We start from the raw sequence: 20,988 nt of genomic DNA, 5'->3' as shown, positions 1-20,988 counted from the left end.
GCACCAAATTACACTAAATTAGGCAATATTTTATTTTTTCTTCAATATATATATTTTTTCTTCATTTAGAGTGAATGGACCTACCTTTCCGTAAGGCAGGTTGTTGACACGAGTTGGGCTAGTACACTGTGCCAAAGTGTGATAGCTGGGATTGGAGAAGTAGTTACTGTTAGGAGGACCCTCGTTTGTGTGGGGCATTGAATCTAAAAAAAGTGTTAAGTGGTAAAAGTTGAGATAAATGAGTCAAACAAGCAGCACACACACACCAACACCTACACTACACCAAGTTATGGCACACAGCATTATTCAGATGTCACCTGCAGCTTGAGTCAGAGTACTAACCTGTAATGGTGTAGTCTGCGTTAACCCGCATGGCAGGGGTGTATGTGACGGAGGGCATTGCGGGCTCCTTGCCCTTTAGCTTTTTTCGGTAGATGATGAAAAGGAGCAGGAGGAAGAGCACCATCAGAACCAGAACTATGATTCCTGCGATGGCACCAACCTGATAGGAATCGATTGGCACAGCTGCGCTGGTCAGACTATTAAGGTTGCCCACGATGATTACGCCAGCTGAACAGAGGATAAGAATAAACATCAGACATACTGGTAGACATTTCTCTGAACACTTTGGCTCAGTTACTCCCTTATAGTTAGATTTGGAGAAAAATGCTCACGCCACGGTTTCTACCTTGGTCACAGCGGGCACCTTTCCAGCCCGGGTTGCAGTAGCATGTCCCTGTCACGTGATCACAGGTGGAGTTATTAAGGCAGTCACACATCTGCCTGCAACCGAAGCCGTATGTCCCGGGCAAGCATTCTATAAGCACAAACAGAGACTTCTGGTTAATTTGTTATCCTCTTTCATCACTCCAGGATTATGAAGGAAAAAATTCAATCAAGTCAGACTAAGGGTGTCCAAACTTTTCTTATTAAGGGCCACACGATAAAGGTTATCTGACGGTTGAACTGACAGGCTAGCTGCCAGTTGTTTTACTATTTCTATTTATAACAGACATTATTCATTATTAGGGACCTTTTCATTTTGGGTGCACCTTTATTGTGACTACTAAGCTCTAATTAAGGGGTTAATTTCTGTAAATTAAAATGGCAAACTTGTGTTGCACGCTGTAGTTTGGACACCCCTATTTAAAACCAAACACTATTGGCTCTATTACTATATAATTCCAGGCCATTCCATGTAATTCACTCACTTTGTTCACAATGTCGTCCCATGAAGCCTCTGCGGCAGGTACACTGCCCGGAGATGTGGTCACAGTCGGCACCGTTCTGACACTGACAGGTCTCGGAACAGTCTTTACCATAGAAACCTAACGGACAGCCTGCAGTGCACACACATCCACTTCGGTTATAAGTATTGAGAATACAGATCACATACAGATGCCAACCAATTGGTTTGAAACAACAGAACCAAATACAAACAACAAGTAAAGCAACTTGGCGTAATAACTGCTCTTTACTGAATAACTGTGCTAAATTAATTAATAATTTCAAAAAATGACACAAGAAATGATAAATGTCTGAATGTAATACACTATAATAACTGTGAGGGATCTTCAAAAAGTTTCCGCACCTTTATATTTTGGTTGGAAACGGTGAGGGTGGGAGGAGTAGTAATCGGTCATGTCTGAGACACTGAGAGATTCTTATAGTCTGGATTTAGCGCCATATGATTTCCACCTTTTTGGATGCTCAAAGAAGCTTTAATAAAAAGATGATTTTCATGTGATGATGATGTGAAAGCAGCGGCGCATCAGTGGCTACGCTCTAAAGCACAAATATTTTTTGCTGATGACATTAAAAAGTTGAAAGTTGAAGTTTTTGAAATTCTTAATAAATAGAGTAAAAAAAGTGCGAAAACTTTTTGAAGAACACTCGTACTAATACATTCTATATGGCATGGACATTTTTTGTGTTTTTTTTCCAAGCTTAAATGCATTTTAGGAGTGGACAACATACCTGCAATACACAAAAATCATGCCTAAAGAGGTATTTCAGATAATTCTGAATGGGTTAAATTTCATTCCCAACCAATACAAAAGCTACCAAGTGATCTAAAGAGTCATGTTGAGCGTAGTGCTATCAATCTTGTTAGGTCGTTTGGAGCAGGCTGTCATGTTGATGGATATACTGCTGTAAATAAGGCTTCAAAAATAAGCTTTCACCCTCAAGACATGTCTGACCTGCTTGTGCTTTTTTTGCCACTTGAATTGGATTGTGGATGAAAATCCATAACCTACAGCTGTTCACATTCCTAAAAACCATTTTATATACATATATTATATTTCCACTCACTGGCCACTTTATTAGAAACACCATACTAATACTGGGTAAGACCTGCCTGAATTTTTGTGGCTCTGATTTTACAGGGTGTTGGAAACAAGTCACTCAAATCATATTATTAGTGTAAACTGTTTTACCTCTATCTGTCCTAAAATTGTGTTAGAGAATATTAGGAATGCAAGCTGCATTTTATAATATTAATAACCTGTTAATAATAATCATTTATAATTGTATGAAATCACATTTAGCGTAGTTATTTGGTAATAAGAAGCTATTTTGAGTTTGTGTACTCACGCTGTGTGCAGTAAAGGCCGGTCCATCCGGGTGTACATTTGCACTCTCCATCGTAAGCACTGCAGTAGGCTCCGTTATGACAGTTGCATGTGTGAATGCAGTTCGGACCCCAGTGACCAGGAGGGCATGCTACAAGACCAAACACATCACATACAGTTATAACAGTGAAAAGCTGGACACTGGACCACAGTCACCACATGTGTGCAGTAGCCGACCGCTTCTTTTCACCTCAACCAGGTGGGTTCATATGGAGATCCGTATCATGCACGGAGAGTCACGCACTGATCTCCATTATCCCCTGTTGTGCAGGCACCATAGACCAGTCAGCAGAGGTCATAATTGCAGCAGTTTTCAGGAATCCCCCCATCCCTCCCTCCTCCATACGAGTCAATTACTGTCTGTATAGGTGCCCGCCCAGTCGGCTGATAGCAGAACTGAGGTTTGAACATGCAATTTCGAAATGTCAGCACTGGTGGCCTACTGTGTTTTACCGCTGTGCCACCAAAGCACCCTCATGTCTTTATAGTTTTTAAAGAGAAATAAAATGGACAAAAATAAAACTAAGACAGGAGAAAAAAGTTCTGCATGCTTGTCTGCTGTGGCCTGGGGTGGTGGGGGCCCATGTTATATCATTTTATGGGGCCCACAATCCCTAACAATGCCCCTTAATACATTAATACATATGTTGAATACGTTTGGTTGATTTTTTTGGTTCCAGCCAGCAGGGGGCTCCAAAGATCTTCTAATTAACTCTTAACAAACCGCTGACCTGCTTCATTTGGTACTATAGTATTAACGTTGTAAATTTATTGATGTATAATTATTTAGGCTCATATTGACAGGCTCAGATCAATAAAATCATATAAGCAGGTTGTGAGCAGGCCCCAGGGGCCATTCCTGATCATGCCTGTCCGAAAATATTATGTTAAAATGATCATTTAATTTAGCTCTCCGTCACTGTGTCCCAATTCGAGTGTGCATGGGATGGGGGGTAGGGGGGCAGTCTGCCAGGTCAAGGCAGGCAAATTTTATACACGAAATACAAAAACAATAAATTCACATTTATTAAAATAATAATTAATACTCACGCTGTGAGCAGTCACTCCCAATCCAGCCTGGGTAACACTGGCACGAGCCATCAATAGGGTTACATGTGCCATTATTGGTGCAGGTGCATGTCGAGGCACAGTTCTTTCCAAACCTGCCGTTAGGACACACTGTGTGGACACAAAAAAAATTAACAATCACTATTTTGATATGGTGTGTTATGCAATAAAGAAATAAATTCTGTTGTCTGTTTTAAAAGTCCTACATTATATAGTGAGATTTTTTTAGTGAGAGGGCAATGGTAGCTCAGTGGTTAAAGTACTGGACTAGTAATCAGAATAGCTTGCATTGTATTTGGTCATAACTGTAAGTCGCTTTGGATAAAAACATATATGTAAATGTACTACACTTGCAGGTTTGAATCTCAGCGGTGCTACCGTCCAGTGAGGTGTCTACACAGACATGATTGGCTACGTCTAAGGACAAAGCCCTGTGATAGGTTTTCCTTTGTCATGAATTGTGTATTTATTTATTATTATGGCAGTAAAAGTAGTTTTATAGTTGTTATCATAGTTATAAGCCAGCCTGATATCACACAAATGGGTTTATTCTTATTTTCATAAGCTCATTCTCACCTTCATTGCAGAGCGCTCCTTTAAAACCAGAAAGACAGTCACACTGGCCTGTGACGTGATGACAGGGGCCGTTACTGTGGACGCACTGTGGGCACGCCTGACTGCAGCGGTGCCCAAAGTACCCAGGAGAGCAAACTGTAGGGATAACAAGACAACATGAGCACAGCAGTTAACACTAGTACAGTTGGACTCACTGAGTTTGGATCTCAGCTCCGCTACCCGTCGACTGGGCATCCTCTAGCAGGCACAATTGGCAGTGCCTAGAGCAGACAAAATTGGCCACTAGTTTGTTGGGTAGGAAAACACCAGACTAAAAATGGGGTGGAGTCTTTGATGCTGTGTAAGTAGTAGCCCAAGGCGCCTGTACAGAAGTGGAGAGACTGGCCTACATGCAAATCAACCGAAGTATGGGCGAATAGAAGGGCTCAGGTAAATATACCCTCCTCTGACGCGATTAAGAAGTCCCCAATAGCAGAAGACAATTTGGCTATGCTAAATTGGGGGAAAAAATAACAACACTAAAACAGTTGGGGTAAAAATGGGGTAAATATCTAAACATGGCACTCATCAGCAACTTTAGCAAACTAGCCAGAATACTTACTCCGTTGGCATGTGGTTCCTCTGAAGCCGGGGGCACACTCACAGGTTCCTTCATCAGGTGAACAGGATGCTCCGTTCTTGCAGTTACAGAGCACTGAGCAGTTTGGCCCCCAGAGACCCTCAGCACAAACGCTGTCACAGTGGATCCCTGACATGAACAAATACACCAACACAAAAACATTTTATGAGCTGTATTTCAAGTGGGCATAAGTGGACATAGTGGGGATGAAATACTAACTAACTTAGTTATGCAAAAGCTGTGAGTGGGCACTTAGGTGGCACATCTGTTAAAAAAGGGGGTCAAACATCAGTGGTGCTATTGGCCAATAAGGTGTCTGCATGGACATGATTGGCTAATGTCCAAGAAGGGCATGAATGGCCAAAAAAGCCTAGCCATTAGGAGGCACACTTGTTGCTTCAGGAAGGGTATCGGTATAATGGTGTAAAAACTGTGCCAAATCTGGTATGCAGACTACATCCGCTTTGGCAACCCATATAACAATGGAAAAGTTGTGAATATTTGTCAGGGTTTCCTCATAACCAAGTTTTATTTCCCTTATTCAATACTAATTGTTTAAACTCTTGGGTTTCCTGCCTTTCGCCCAATGAATCAAACCCATCATGACCCTGACCAGGATAAAGTAGTGGTAAAGTAGTAGTAAAGCAGACAATGAATGAATAAAAAACTGAGTTGCATGAGTTGGCATGTGGCCATTCCATAGTTATTTACCTGCAGTCAGTTGGACAAAACTGTGTTACTGATTAAATTTAGTACTAGCAATGAGTAAAAATCAAATTTTTGTCAACTTGACATCGAAATACTGAGATTTTTGACCCTCGGTGAATAAAATTCATCCTCATAATTACATGGAGGACAATCAAAACTCAAATTCGTAAAGAACTGACCAAGTGGAGATATGACATGACTAAATGATTATATCTTTGTTTTTGTGTTTCTCAGACTTTTTCCCATCAGGCTGTGTGGCAATAAGCAGTATTGTGATGGATCTCTGTGCCAAGACATGGGACAAAGACCTCTTTGAGGACCTGTGAGTGTTGCTAGGCAATGAGGAAAAGCTTGCTACAAACTCAAGATAAGTAGCTCTGAAGAAATGCGGCGAATTTAAAGGGCCGGCGCAACACACAACATGATCAATATGCTGCCTGCGTAGAGGACGTCCAGTAATGAAAGGTGGCACAATGGGAAAAAAGTAGGAGGGGTGAGGAGGAGGGAGTGGACTAAAGGAGATGGAAAGAAATTAGCACAGAGGGGAGCAGAAAAGGAGGAGCGAAGAGGAGAATGCTTGTATTTTTTAGACCAATCTAAAAATCCCTCTCTATTTATGGCAGCAATCAACAAGGAGATTAAAACTGACTTGCTTCTGCTGTATGAAGCAAGCCTCTTTATGAATCTGCAGCTCAATGCCTTAGGAGGAGGGCACTAACTGTGACATCCGTATGCATGACCTCGGACCAAGACCTAATGTTGCTGCCAATGATCCCTGCCATTAGATCTAATAGATATATAGACATAGATATATAGCCTATATTGTGTAAGTAAAAAGATGCTATCCCACTACCATTGAGATCCTGAGGGACAGATATGTGGACCAGAATGATCCAGTATGGCTACCCCTAAATATGCACAGGTAACAGCAGCTCAATAAGGTGTAACAATAGCACAGATAGAGCTCACCTGTCCAGCCTGCAAGACAGCGGCAGTGGCCAGTGGCATGGTCGCACCCATCAGCATGACTGCAGTCACATCGTTCCTGACACTCCACACCATACGTTCCATCCTGAAAACATCACACAACACCTCTTACATGTAAAGCTACATAATTTCTTTAACATGTAATACTAATTATTGAGTTCAGAAGTGAGCCTCACCCATTACTAAAACATATATAGAATCAATTCTATAAAACATATTATACGTATGCAATTAAAAGTGAGTCAACAAGATTACTATACATGCAAATGGCATCCATTAGGTGGAATGGCCCATAATCTATTAAATAATGTATGTAGTAGCTGTGTATACCCACCTGGCAGTGCTGGTCACATCGTTCTCCTCTCCAACCTGGAGCACACGTGCACTGGCCATTCAGGGCATTACATGCTCCACCGTTCCCACACAAGCAGGTGAGGTTACAGCCCAGTCCCCATGTACCACTCGGGCAGTTTATAGAGCAGTGTACTCCATGCCAGCCTGGGTTAAACGAAACATATGTTTTTAGAGTTTAATAACATTTACAGGGCACACAGGTGGCACAGCTGTAACTTTTACTAGCCCACTACCACTGGGATCCAAAGGCTTAAATTCCAAGCAGGTCAGATTTTTTGTACAGATATGTCTTGGGATATAACAGAAGCCTTAAGATGGATTTGTGTTGCAACACTGCACCCACTGCACTGCATTCTGGGAAAACCGTACCCATCACAATCCTGGTCAGGATACCCCCACCCACCACAAGCTGAGCCACAATATATAACACTTATCAAAACAATCTGCTATAATGTTTGTCTAATGACCATAAACCTCATTTCTGCAAAAGCAAATAACTGCCAAAAAAATCTGATGTATTTACCTGCTTTGCATGTGCAGGATCCATCCACAGGAGAACAAGTAGCGCCATTCTTACAGGTACAAACAGAAGAGCAGTTCACTCCATAAGTCCCTGCAGGACACTTTACAGCACAATCGACACCCTAAACAATAATTAGTTATTCAATTAGCAAACAAATACACACATTAAATACAGTAAGAGAAAAGAAGAATTTAACCACTATTGTTTTTTCTACTGAACATACAGCCAGTTCACACATGCACCTCAAATGTACACTTATAAAATTAAATATTAACTACAAAGTATGTATTTATAGGATTAAATATTGATGTTTAAAGAACATAATGGTAAAATATTTAGACACCACAAATTATTAACACAAATTAGCACCACCCGGGTGCTTAAAAAGAGCATTTTGAGGTCAGGCACTGATGATTGACGAGAAGGCCTGGCTCATGATCGACCTTTCAGTGCATGGCAAAGTTCAATAACGTTGAGGTCAGGGCTCTGTGCAGGCCACCAAGGTTTCTTTTCACAAAACAACTCTGTACAACAAATTTGGAGGCTTATTATTTATTTCCTATAATTAAATTGTATGCACCTCTTGGTAGATGGGCTGTGATACAACAATATTGTAACACAAAATGAAATAGTTTTTACCACTGAGGACAGAATTTTAATTAAGAACTTGTATTGTAATTAAGAACTTGAACTTGCTGGGCGCCTACATGAACAATGATTGGCTGTTGTTCATACAGAATTCATTAGTTAGTAGAGTAGAGTAGAATTCATTGGCCTTACAGAATACTTACAAAAAATATTTTACCAAACACTAAAGAAATAAAAAACGGTTGATTACCTTAAAACCTGGAGCGCAGATACACTCTCCTGTTACACTGTGGCAGTCTGCACCGTTCTGGCACCGGCAAACTTGCTGGCATTCCTCGCCATAGAAGCCAGGGGGACAGGTTTCATTACAGTAGATACCTGACCAACCAGGCTGGCATGAGCACTCACCTGATACAGGGTGGCAGCTAGAAAAAGAAAGAGATTAATTATCGTCTACCTTCTTGTTTTAATTTGTATAATATTGACGTTTGATCATCACAGATGGCTGAACCTAAAACTGAACTTGTTCTGCATATAAAAACACATTAATTAATGTTATGAAATGAGATCTTAAGCTTGCGTGTTAAAATCTCAGCGAGTTAAAATCTCAGCTGTGCTATTGACCTGACCAGGCGTCCAACAGACACAGCCTCCGCTGTTTGTTTGAGGTGCCTCAACACATGTCGGGATGATGGGGGTATGGGAAGGTCTACCGGCGGCAAGAATATTGCGATAGAAATATGGAAACTAGATTGAGGAGGAAATTGGTGGAATAACCCATAAAAAGGAACAGATTTTTAACAAAAAGCCCATTTTGTTTTTTAAATGTATGTCATTTTGTGAGGAATATTTATTTTTGATAATTTAAAAGGTTGTTTTTTAATCTTATTTTCCCAAAAGGACACTACACATCTCTTAATGTGTCATGAATGTTTTCTAGTAGGTGGAGCTGATGATTTTAAACTAAAAGGCGGGAAGGATTTATAGGGCATGCTGCTGTTGGTGAGCTTGTTGGTTTGGGCAGTAGTTCATCCACCCAGTACCTGTTGGTGGGCAGCTGGCTGCACCTCTATTGAAACAGCAGCTCTATTGACCGAGCGTGTGACAGCTGTCCTAACACACAACACATGGTAGCATTCAGCTGTGCTCGCCAGTCTCACACAACACCATAAACACAATAGCAAACTGTGAGTGTGTGTGTGTCCAGTAACTGTCGTTAAAACATTAACACTGACCCTTCAGAACATGTCTTAACAGCCCTTTTTGTTTAACTTTATCTTACTTCGACAAGCCCTAAGTATTTGTTCCATGATTAAATAATTGATTTATTTATAATTAGTTACTGCTTTAATTTAGTCAGACGCCATTCTGGAAACACCGAGTGCAAGACGGGAACACAAGACAGGGTGGCAGTCTGACTCGTGGTATTCTATGCACATCCATATCCTCACTCCTGGTAATAATTTAAAGTAACCAATCCACCTACAGGCATATTTCTGGAATATTCAATAGAGGCTCATGGAAACAGAAGGAATATTCCAAATTCATACAGTAACTAAAGTCAGGGATTTAACACTGTTCTCAGGATCTATATGATCCTGAAGCTGTGTTGCGCCCACACTACTGCCTGCACCACCATGCCACACCTTCAGTCTTAGATACATTTTGAAAATACAGAATACAGTTACATTTTGGGGGACATCATGTCCTTGTAGGTGCTCGGCCAGCCAATAGCAGAGCTAAGATTTGAACTTCTGAATTAAAAATGTTACCACTGGGGCGCTAGCATGTGTTTCTGCTGCACCACCCGGGAACTTGCACTTGTTTTAAAGTGTGCTGTCAAACTAACTTTAAGTATATGTGCACAGAAAAAACTCTTATCTAAATTTGTATCTAAATTTGACTTCAATTGTATGTTCTTTTTTCACTGAATTGTAAGAGAAAACAATAATAAATGATTTGATATAAATCATATTTTATATCATATTTGATATAAATCCATATATAAGCTAAATCTTCACCTACACAAATAGATTTCAGTACAGAAATCCTCATAACCCCCCTCTTTTCACCTTTCATTTTTTGTACAAGCAGATAAATGGAATAGTTGAGTCCTGTCTGTCTTACCTTCTGGTGTTTGAACCATGGCATGGGCATGTTTTGTCACACTTGGAGCCATAAATGCCCTCTGGGCAGATCCGGGTCTCGCACATCTCGCCCGTATAGCCTGGCTCGCACAGACACGCGCCGCTGATGTGGTAGCACTTGGCTCCGTTTTCACAGCGACACGTCTGCCGGCACTTTACACCGTACTTGCCAATAGGACACTGGTCCTGGCACCTGAAGAGACACAGACACACCCATCCGTCACAATGCTAGCATATTATATATGCTTGTTTAAGTAAATTATGGGATTATAGTCTATTTTCTTAGAGAGTATTAGACTGAGTATTAAAAGTTATGCACACTGTGAGTTAATAAGGGGCCTTCTGTAACTTTGCCCAAAACATTGCCAAATGTTGATCAACTTTTTTTTTTACTGCTAGATGCAACAATGACGTCAGTTTGAATTTCAGCTCAACAGCAGCAGACGACAATATTGTAACATAAAATAAAATAGTAGAGGACAGAATTTTAATTAAGAACTTAAACATTAGGCATTAAGCTGCTCTTCATAGACCGTATGGCACTTAGTTAGACTCCATTGTAGGCTGGCGTAAAGAAATGCATACTTATATCTCCTAAACATTGCTCTACCAGGCCCCTACATAGCTGAAGCTGTTAAAGACTCCTTCTCTTCTCCAAACATTCCCTATTCCACTAGGGAATTACACTGATATGGAAGGGCAGCCCAGCGATATAGGGCATGCTGGTCTTTTGAAAAATGAGTGTGTCAAGCTGGAGAAATTAATTTCATGTCATTTGGACATGCCTATCTTTCCATTATCTGTGCAGATGGGCTCAGGCTACACTGTTCCCAAAGCTGGTGTTTGGCAAAATGGATTGGAACACATGGCCACTGTCCAGGAGCGCAGTGATTCCCACTGATTTAAGTTCCATGCAGAATGCTGCATATTTTTATGACAGGCGTCTCCTACAGAGCAGAATATACTATTAAAATACCATAACAACATCCACCATAAAGAGGTCTCTTATATCAACACTCATTGTGTAACACTAGTTTAGTTCTGACACAGGTGCAGTCTGCAGCACACAGACGTCCATCTTTTTAAAAGTGAAAGTCTGTCTCTGTTGCTTTAACAACCACATGTCTCTCCTTAAAACAGCTTGTTGACTATTTTCCAGCCCGTAGGGTGTGGTGGTACGGGGCTTGGAGTTGGTCGGAAGCTCCGTATGACGTCTGTTTAAGCCAAAGCACTTATTAACTCATAAAAACGCATTTGTAGCGCTATTCCTGTCATTCCCTGGCATGCTTAAGTATATGGTGCGTACACTGATGCTGGTAATTATGGGTGCAGTGTTTGGTTCCCATTGGTCTTATTTCTACAACAGGCCCCAATTTCTGCTTCTACACAACTCAGTCTAGACTTATTAGCCACAAAATTGTAATGATGCCACCTACAGCATACTTCTGCCTTTTCACCAGCTTTTAAACTAGCTAATTATTTAGCATAAATCCAAATATTTATACAAAATTATTTCCAATACACAATTTGCTTACATTCACATAACGTTTGGTCAGTCAACACATTGGAAATCTTTTCTTCGTACTTTTGACAGTTAAATAAAGGTTTAAGAGAATGAACAAAGATTCTAGTTTTTACTGCATTTTATACAACTACAATTTCGCTGGGAAATTGAGATTGCATATTATTGTGGTCAGAAAATGTAGACAGTGTTAAAAAAAAACACCTATGCTGGAATGTTCACTGCTTTGCTGATAATGATCACAACCCAGTGTCTCGGAGCAAGATCCCTTACCCTTCGATTGCTTAAATAAAGACAGATCCTCAGAGGTTCCAGCAAATAAAAGTCTATCTATCTAGTAAGAACTTAAACTAAATCAAAAATAGATTAGACCTAAGCGGACAACTGTTTGCATCGAGTGTCTGCTTTGAATTAAAATGATGTACTGATACGGACAGCCGTGCTTCCACTGATCTCCAGTTAAGGAAAACAAATGGGTACCAATATGGTCACAAAATACAATGAAAATACATAGCAGAAAGTCTTTATGTAGCTTTAGCAACAGCAACAGAGCAACAAGCTCAGAGTTCCCACCAAATAAAAAGTCAGTTCTCTAGCTGCTGTCTCATATCTAACCATAAGGACTAACCTAAACCAAAATAAGTGCTCCTAACAATAGCAACACATGGGAAATCGTCAGTAATTACACCTCACGAGGACCAATATGGTTTCACTGTATACACTTGCCACTCAGAAATGGGAATAAGTATGTACATGTGACTGCTGAAGTCTTACCTACCTACTGCTGTGATTTTTCTAAACTACACCACATCAGTGGCAGATTCATTCAGAGACTGTGGCTACAATAGTGTTCCCTTTATGTCAGGAAAGTTTTTTAAAAAGAAACCACTGTCTGGTAAAAAATGGAACTGTCTTTGTTTTCCTCTAAGTGTCAAGACTGTGGTACAAACCCATACAGGACAGACTTGGTGGCTACAGAGCTAGATGATGCTTACTTGAAAGCATTTTTGTACTACAGTACAAAAGAGATTTGGACCTAAAATAAATAACTGTACAGAATTATATGAACATGTTGTGACATTAAAACACACATTACAATAAGAACTTTGCCTGTTCTTTCAAGCATTTTTTTTTCCTACAGCATGTATTAGGTACAGTTCAATTCACAGGTCAATTACCATATGACCTTGCTGCAAGGTTTGTCTGTATTTTATTATTGATCCTGCATCCATAAGAATCAATAAGATACTGTAACTGACCTGTTCATTCAGCTATACTAATGAGCAATCAGCTAATTCCACTAGATAATAAATTTACATCATGACTTTTATGGCAAGTTAAATCCAGCCAGTGCAGTAATAAAGGGTAATAAAGCTTAAAGAGAAATCCATCACACTATGATGAAATAAATGAACTGTAAGTTATTAAACTTAGAAATGAATGGTTTCTATATACAGTGGCACCTTGAAACTCGACATCCCCTAAACTTGAAATCTTTGAAACTTGACACCCTTAATCGAGAAATTTGTACCCTTAAACTCGACGTGTGCGAATGACTGAAACTGTATTTCAGTGTTTTTATATTATATTTGTGTTATTGTCAGTGTATAAGTGTCAAAAACAACCCCATTATTTTACATTAGCCAAAAATATATGCAGTTCCACTGGACCATGGACCGCATTAACAGGTTTCTCATACATTCTTATGGGAAATAAAACCTTGAAACTCAACGTCTTTTAAACTCGATGCCTCTTCCAGAACCAATTGACGTTGAGTTACAAGGTACCACTGTGATGGTATGAATATGATTTTTGAGTCTCACCTCTCCCCGGTGTAGCCTGGACTGCAGATACACTCGCCCAAGGTGGAGGAGCAGGTTCCTCCATTGTGACACTGGCACTCCTGGAGACAATTCCTGCCGAATCGACCTTCAGGACATGGCTGTCCACACACAGTCCCCTATGCAAACAAACAAGCATCACACACACACAATGTATTTATAATTTATATTAAAACAATTCATTTCCAGCAGTCAGAACTGAAATTCATCAAATTTAAATAAAATGAATAAATATGATCCAATTATTAATATTGTTATTAAAGTAAGGCAGGTTGTAAAAAATATCCCTAATTATAATCACATTAATTCTGAAATGTCTTCAAATGTCTGTCAAATGTCTTCATTAATTTAGCATAATATGTGTGAATACCATCCAGCCAGCAGGACAGGAGCACTCTCCAGTGATGTGGTGGCACACTCCACCATTCTGGCAGGGACATCGCTCCTCACACTGCTGCCCGTGTTTGCCCGGAGGACACAAATCCTCACAACTGCACGGCAAACAGCCACAAACAAATCATTTAAAAAAGCCCTACTGTATCTGATTATTAATATACAGCTGTTCTCTATTTGCTCATATATGTGACTCACAATGCTCCAGTGTAGCCCGGACTGCATGTGCACTCTCCCGTGATGTGGTGACAGATGGCATTATTCTGGCACTGGCACTTCTGCTGGCAGTCGTTGCCATAGGTTCCCGCCTCACACTTTTCCTCACAGCGCCATCCACGGTAGCCGGTCGTGCAGATGCAGGCGCCCGTGATGGGGTTGCACAGGGCGCCGTTTTTACATTGACACCGGTTACTGCAATGAGGACCCCAGTGGGTGCTGTCGCATGCTGTGTGGAGAGAAAACACACTCATTCAGTTTATTTTCCCACAGTGTGTTTTTACTTTGACTTTTATTTCATAGCAGACAGTATGAACACAAGATATTTTATGTTTTGTCTGCTCAACTTCATTTAATTTGTTAATATACCTCCATTCCTGCATTTCAGGCCTGCAACACATTCCAAAACAAGCTGAGATGGAGGCAATTTAGGGCTAGTAATGAAGTAAAAATTAAATAATTATGTGATTTCAAACAGGTAATGTTAACAGGTGATTGTAATCATGGTTTGGTACAGAAGCGGTATCCTTGAAGGGTCTCTGAGAAACAAAGATGGGTAGAGGATCCCTCTACAATGAATAATATCATTAAACGGTTCAAAGAATCTGGAGGAATTTCAGTGTGTAAAGGGCAAAGGAGCAAGCCAAGGCTGAACACCCATGATCTCTGATCCCTCAGATATCACTGCATCAAGATCTGTCATTCATCAATAGCTGATATAACCTCATGGGTGAGGGATTACTTTGGCAAACCTTGGTCAAGCACTACAATACAGAGTTACATTCACAAATGCCACTTAAAACTTTATTGTCCAGAAAAAAAGATTTATGTTAACCATGTCCAGAAGCGGCGTCCAGTTCTCTGGGCTCTGAGGCATCTGTGATGGATCATTACACGGTGGAAACATGTATGGTATTTCAGGTCGTTTGATAGGATGAATGTTTATCTGTTGTTGCACTGGGAAGCTACAAGCATAAAATCCCAAAATCCTAATCCACTCAACCTAATCAACAAAAAAACAATATCAGCGGACAAAGTACTATTTTAGTCATTTTGGTCTCACCACTAAATAACCAATATCACAGGACCACTGCGCCAAACTGATTTTATCAGCCCAGATTTAGATCTGTAATCCATGGCAGAGGTGAGGTTTCCCCTCATAAGTACACAGGACATACCCAAATACCCCAACCACATGTTTATCCTGGACCCACTTTCATCTGTCAAAATAAACTTGCTTCTCCATGAAAACCAGAAAATTAAAACAAGATAATAATGGATTGGTAGTGCTTCATTACGGTTCTGAGGTTTTAGGTTAAGAGGCTGCATGTTTGAGCTATTAAGAGCACTGTGGGGCCAATAAACAAATCTGATCATAGAGTTCACAAAGCAAGTTGACGTTAAAGCCAGCTTTGAGTGAAAGCGTTTCAAATGTTGAAGTGGAAAAGAGGTTGCCAAGCATTTTAAACTTAAGCTAGGTGGGCAGTGGATATAGTGTATAGGTTTGTATTTGGTAGTGTGTGATATTATGAATGTGTTATGTGTTCAAGTCTGCCCCACTAATAAAGCTTAAATAAAGAGCCATCCAGCCTGTAATAAGCACAGCGCATTTAGCAGTGTTAAAATGCTGATTACACACGTTCCAATTAAATAAGCCAAGATGATGATGAGAGGATGCTTATGTGCACCACAAAATACAAGCTGAAGAGGCAAACCCAGGCATTGACGTCTTGACGCGTAGTCATGGATTTAACACACGCAGTGATGTAACTAGCCACTCTGAGGTTAAATGACCTCAAAACCCTGCTTTTTTTTCTCCCGGTTCTCACAGTTGTTGTTTTCCATACCCTGATCCTCAGTTTTGTTTTATGGGCCGAGTTAAACTTGGAAGTGTTGCTGAGAAAAGTTAGCAGCTGTTCCGTTTCTGCGCTGTTAACAGAGCAATAAACTTTGTGAGCTGTTTAAGGATGATGATTTTTCACATTTTAAAGAATTTAAAATGTTTTATAAAAGACACTTGTAGGTGTTTGTAATTATTGCATTTGGACTGGAGAGCCACGTAAGAGCTGAAAATGGATATATAAAATAGTTTTAAATGAGAAGTGATTACTAATATTGTACATAGACATGGAAACAGTTTCCTGTTCCAGCATGACTGTGTACAAAGCAAAATCCTTTATCACAGTCATTATATGTCATTATATGTCATATAACAATAAAAAGTAGAATATAATACAGGCACTGAATGTTTTTGTCAACATATCAACCAGCTCTAGAATTGGCAAATGTTTCATCAGTACAAAACAATTAAACTGATCCGACAGTAAATATATCCAGTCTGTGTGAATCTTGGAAATATTAAAATCGATAGATACTGATGGGGAAAATGTCTAATGAAAACCATGAGGACAAATCCCATTAAGAAGTGATCAAAAGGTGCCCCGTTGGCCCCGCTACCGCACCAGCACTGATATTCGAAACTCCCCAAGTTCAAGTACCAGCTCTGCTAATGGTCAGCTGGGCGCCCCCTAGCAGGCACACTTGGCAGTGCCTTCAGCAGTCAAAAATGGGACAAATAAAGTCTGCTGGGTGGGAAAAGACCGGACTAAAAAATGGGTGCAAGGACCCTGGTTAGCAGTCCGAGGTGCCTGTACAGAAAGTGGAGCAGCGCGGAGATCAATGCGTGGCTCTCCGTGCATGAATATTGGTCTTATGCGCAAATTCACCAAAGTATGGGCAAATAAGCGCCAGGAGCGTGTGTCAGGCAAATATACCCTCCTCGTATTAACTGACATCAATTACTGCAGTGAGGTCACAAGCTATGAGATAAAAATTAAAATTAAATAAAAATACATAGAATAATTATTCAACTATTTCATTGCAGACAGTATGAGCCCAAGATATTTCATGTTTTTATTTCATTTGTTAATCTACATCTATTCCTGCATTTAATTTCTGACGTGCTTTCAAACAGGTGATGCCAAGGGAGAAAATCCATAAATAAAATAGCAAAAAAAGAAGTGATTAGAATAACATCAGCACTAATCATCTTCGATATCACCCTAATCATCTTCATATAAACAGAGCCATGGTGTGTCTTAAGCCTTGTCTAAAATACTGGGCGCCAAGCAGAAATCAACCCTGGACATGGCGATAATTATTCTTAGGGAAATTACACATACAGTAATCCCTCCTCGATCGCGGGGGTTGCGTTCCAGAACCCTCCGCGAAAGGTGAAAATCTGTGAAGTAAAAACATGTGTTTATATGGTTATTTTCATAACCCGATTCCATCGGCTTTAGCATTTAGCATCTTGTCATTAAAACCAATGGATTGAGGTAGCACAGCATGCTAACGTCAATATAACATCTCTCTTCATGTAACGTTTACGGTTACATTTCCTGACTCGAACTTAAATAAAAACACTCGGTACAAGTTTATACAAGTTAAAAATCTGTAATATTTTATTTACGTTTGAAAAGAACTCCATTCGTTTGTCCGTACCTTCAGCCATGTTTATTTTTCTGCGAGAGAGGAGCACCTGACCCGCAATGAATTCTGGGATTGTCTTGATCACTAAGGAAATGTCGGATGCACACTCATTTTTCAGTGAAAATAACGTTGAAACGTTAAGAAGTGAGGATATTAAGGCATCTAGGATTTGGAACAGCCTCCTAATCGGGAGCGCGCACAGGATGACGTAAAATGCGTCTATGTAGAGAGAGAGCTAGCTTTTCAAACACACCCCTTGTCTGCAGAAATCCGCGAACCAGTTGCACCATTGCAAATAAAATCCGCGATAGAGTGAAGCTGCAAAAGTCGAAGCGCGATATAGCGAGGGATTACTGTAATACATTCAATTTACAATAGCTTGTTCCCCTACTGGTGGATTTGAACCTACATCTAGAGAACCCCTATATCTCCTGCAACATATGCTGCCCCTAGTCAATATATGAAAATGACCATAGAACTAACATATTTCCTGAGAATACACAGGACCCATTTGCAGCACTGTTGCTGGGCAAAAACCGACATTAGTGCTTTTTGGTCCTGGTGAAAAGTCGAATGAGTTTCCGCAAGGCATAATCACAGCACCTCGGAAGGGTCTGCGCCGACAAGACCTTCTCTTATTGAGAAAGCTTTGTGTATAAAACCTGACCTAGTTAAAACAGTGGACCTGGAGGCCTCACCATGCTTTATTCTGCACATTACCGGCCCCCATTGTCCCGCTGAATAAGAGACTCAATGCCCTGTAGAGGAAAGGAACAGAGTAAACTGCAGGACTTCAAAATACATCTTTGCTTAGTGTGTGTTTCCACTAAAATGGTATAACACAAGCCAACATTCTATTTACTGAAGGATCTTGCATCTTGCACAAACAAACATTCACTCTAAAGGGCAATTTTTAGTATCTCCAATTAACCTGACTGCATGTCTTTGGACTGTGGGAGGAAGACGGAGTAGCCAAAGGAAACCCACACAGACACAGGGAGAAACTCCAAACTCCACACAAAAAGGACCCACTTTACCTGGGATTTAAACCCAGGACCATTTTCTCCCTTTTTCTCCCAATTTTCGCTGCTGGTGGTCCGGATTGCATTTGAAGAGGGTGTATTTACCTGTATTTTCCCGTGCTTCAGTAGATTCGCACATGAGGCTCATCCATTTCTTACACAGCGTTTGAAGACCCCATCCACTTAGTCCGGTCTTTTCTCACCCAGCAGACTCAGTGGTCAGTTGTGCCCGCTAGATGGCGCCCATCCGACCGGTAGCAGAGCCGAGATTCAAATCTCAGTGCTGGTGTGCTAGCAGAATACCCACTGTGTCAATTTTACCAGACCATGTGAACCCTATGGCGCAGACATTTCTTTTTCTAATGATGTTCCAATTATTCAGGATAATAATGACTCCATACATACTGTTTAGGAGTGGATCGAGAAGCAATAGAATGAAGTCAAGCATCTTTTTACCAGATTCAGACATCACTGAGGCCTTATGGGACATTACGGACCACAAATGTTGACCACAAAAGTCACACCTTAAAGAGCATGAGTAATTATCCCACTATGAATCATTCAGCAACAGTGAATAAATATAGTAGGTCTCCCAAACTTTACCTAGCGTACAAATCCAGCGAGTTTTACAGGTTTGGTATTACATTTATGTTCTTAAAAAATGCTTAATGCAGCCAACAGTACAGCTATCATAAACAGATTAGAAATGTAAAGTCAGCATTGATTTATACATTTTCAGCAGCCTCTTGAAGAACTTAACAAGGTTTTACTTCTAGCCAACACGTAATTGTTGACGCTGAAACACAAACCTGAACGACAGCTGCGCTGAGCATTAGTGTCAAGGCCTGCCTTTAATATTCTCCTCCTTTTTAGGATGTAATTGTAGAAGTGTTATTGCAGCTCCAGCCATTAATCCATCATCACAGCGTAAAACAACGTGGCTCGGATTTGTTCGACCTGAGAGCGGCACATTAATTCAAAGTGCCACTTTTATTTGAAGGGTAAAAGTGTTAAAGACAGCATGTGCTGGAGTCTTTTTCACTGTTGTTACCAGATGCCCCCAGATCAGATTATCACAAGCACTGATGCCTGAGGTGATTTCCTGCATTTCTTTACCATCGCTCTCCTCCTCTTTAACCCTTTGTTGTGAGGAAAGCTATTCATTTTTCATTTCTTGAATCTAATAAAACCCAGGGACACATTGTTAGGGTTCTTTGACCTGTAAAGTGAGAGGCTCAGAGCGTCATTTAGAGGAAATGAATGGCAGTATCTGCTTCACCAGACCTTCTTTCAAAGAGGGAACCAGAGGAGGCCATAAGGAATCGGTCAACAAGCTGCTAAAACTGCTAGCCTGACAAATAATGCATTCTAAAAAAAGATACAGAAACACAATAGTTTTGGGAGAGAAGTAACCTAATCCCATGTTATACTGAGAATACAATACAATTACAGGACAGTAAAAGACCAGCCTTGCCTTCAAGTTGCTTCACTGTTTTTGTATTTGCACAATTAGTGTCAGTGAGCTTTATGTATTTTTAAAAGCAGACTGGTGAAAGCGTTCCTCTAATTATTTCTCTTTCTTTCTAATTTACAGTATGTAAACACTGCTGGATTGCCAACTCAGTTGCAGAAAGAAACTAGCTAGTAGTTAACTCTGGTGCATCTTGCTTGATATGAATGTTTTTTGTAAACAGATGTTGGAAAATTAAGATAAAAACTAAGCTAAACTTTGCTTAGGTAACAATTACAGCCACTCAGGTTTGAGCTAATTGGTCTTGATTGATCTTTCAACCTATTTCATCTTTTGTGTATGTGCAGCTTCTATAAATGGCATGCGGCATATTTACATGTACATCATATGGCATTTAGCAGACGCTTTTATCCAAAGCGACTTACAGTACTGTGACTGTATATTGTCTAAGCAATTGAGGGTTAAGGGCCTTGCTCATGGGCCCAACAGTGGCAACCTAGGGCATTTCCCTTTACTAAAAATCTTCACTAATAATTGAAGTCTAATGGCAGTTCCCTTATTACAAGGATGATCTAGGGCAGGTGGAATGCCTTTATTTACACACCTTTATGTAGGAATCCCAACTGTTTAGAAATCTGTTGCTGGCCAGAAATGCAGAAATAGTTGTATATTAACAAATAAAATTAAGTTTTACTTTGTAAGTTGCACTTACAATTTTTAATTAACAATTAAGATTCCCAATTTCAAACATCATACTTCAATTACATTCCTACAGAGATTTCAGATCCTCTAAAGTAATCAGCCGTGCCTTTGAATCACGACTTACAA

The 20,988-nt window shown here is 40.2% G+C and overlaps 1 protein-coding gene across 1 annotated transcript in view; it reads right to left on the bottom strand.

Annotated features, from left to right (window-relative positions):
• Nucleotides 1–20,988, bottom strand: part of megf10 (multiple EGF-like-domains 10) — a 42,568-nt gene that overhangs the window by 4,920 nt on the left and 16,660 nt on the right. Inside the window, exons 6-21 of the mRNA XM_063013569.1 lie at nucleotides 14,158–14,404; nucleotides 13,937–14,057; nucleotides 13,549–13,685; nucleotides 10,184–10,396; nucleotides 8,307–8,481; nucleotides 7,469–7,589; nucleotides 6,926–7,089; nucleotides 6,574–6,676; nucleotides 4,879–5,025; nucleotides 4,278–4,412; nucleotides 3,684–3,812; nucleotides 2,596–2,724; nucleotides 1,212–1,340; nucleotides 689–817; nucleotides 343–570; nucleotides 85–203 (exon numbers count right to left, since the gene is read on the bottom strand). Coding sequence (XP_062869639.1) covers nucleotides 85–203; nucleotides 343–570; nucleotides 689–817; nucleotides 1,212–1,340; nucleotides 2,596–2,724; nucleotides 3,684–3,812; nucleotides 4,278–4,412; nucleotides 4,879–5,025; nucleotides 6,574–6,676; nucleotides 6,926–7,089; nucleotides 7,469–7,589; nucleotides 8,307–8,481; nucleotides 10,184–10,396; nucleotides 13,549–13,685; nucleotides 13,937–14,057; nucleotides 14,158–14,404 — 2,426 coding nt within the window. The remainder of the gene's footprint in view (nucleotides 1–84; nucleotides 204–342; nucleotides 571–688; nucleotides 818–1,211; nucleotides 1,341–2,595; nucleotides 2,725–3,683; nucleotides 3,813–4,277; nucleotides 4,413–4,878; nucleotides 5,026–6,573; nucleotides 6,677–6,925; nucleotides 7,090–7,468; nucleotides 7,590–8,306; nucleotides 8,482–10,183; nucleotides 10,397–13,548; nucleotides 13,686–13,936; nucleotides 14,058–14,157; nucleotides 14,405–20,988) is intronic.

This window comes from Trichomycterus rosablanca, chromosome 18 (assembly GCF_030014385.1).
Source record: "Trichomycterus rosablanca isolate fTriRos1 chromosome 18, fTriRos1.hap1, whole genome shotgun sequence".
Taxonomy (NCBI): Eukaryota; Metazoa; Chordata; class Actinopteri; order Siluriformes; family Trichomycteridae; genus Trichomycterus; species Trichomycterus rosablanca.
This window is presented reverse-complemented; position numbering and strand designations above follow the sequence as displayed.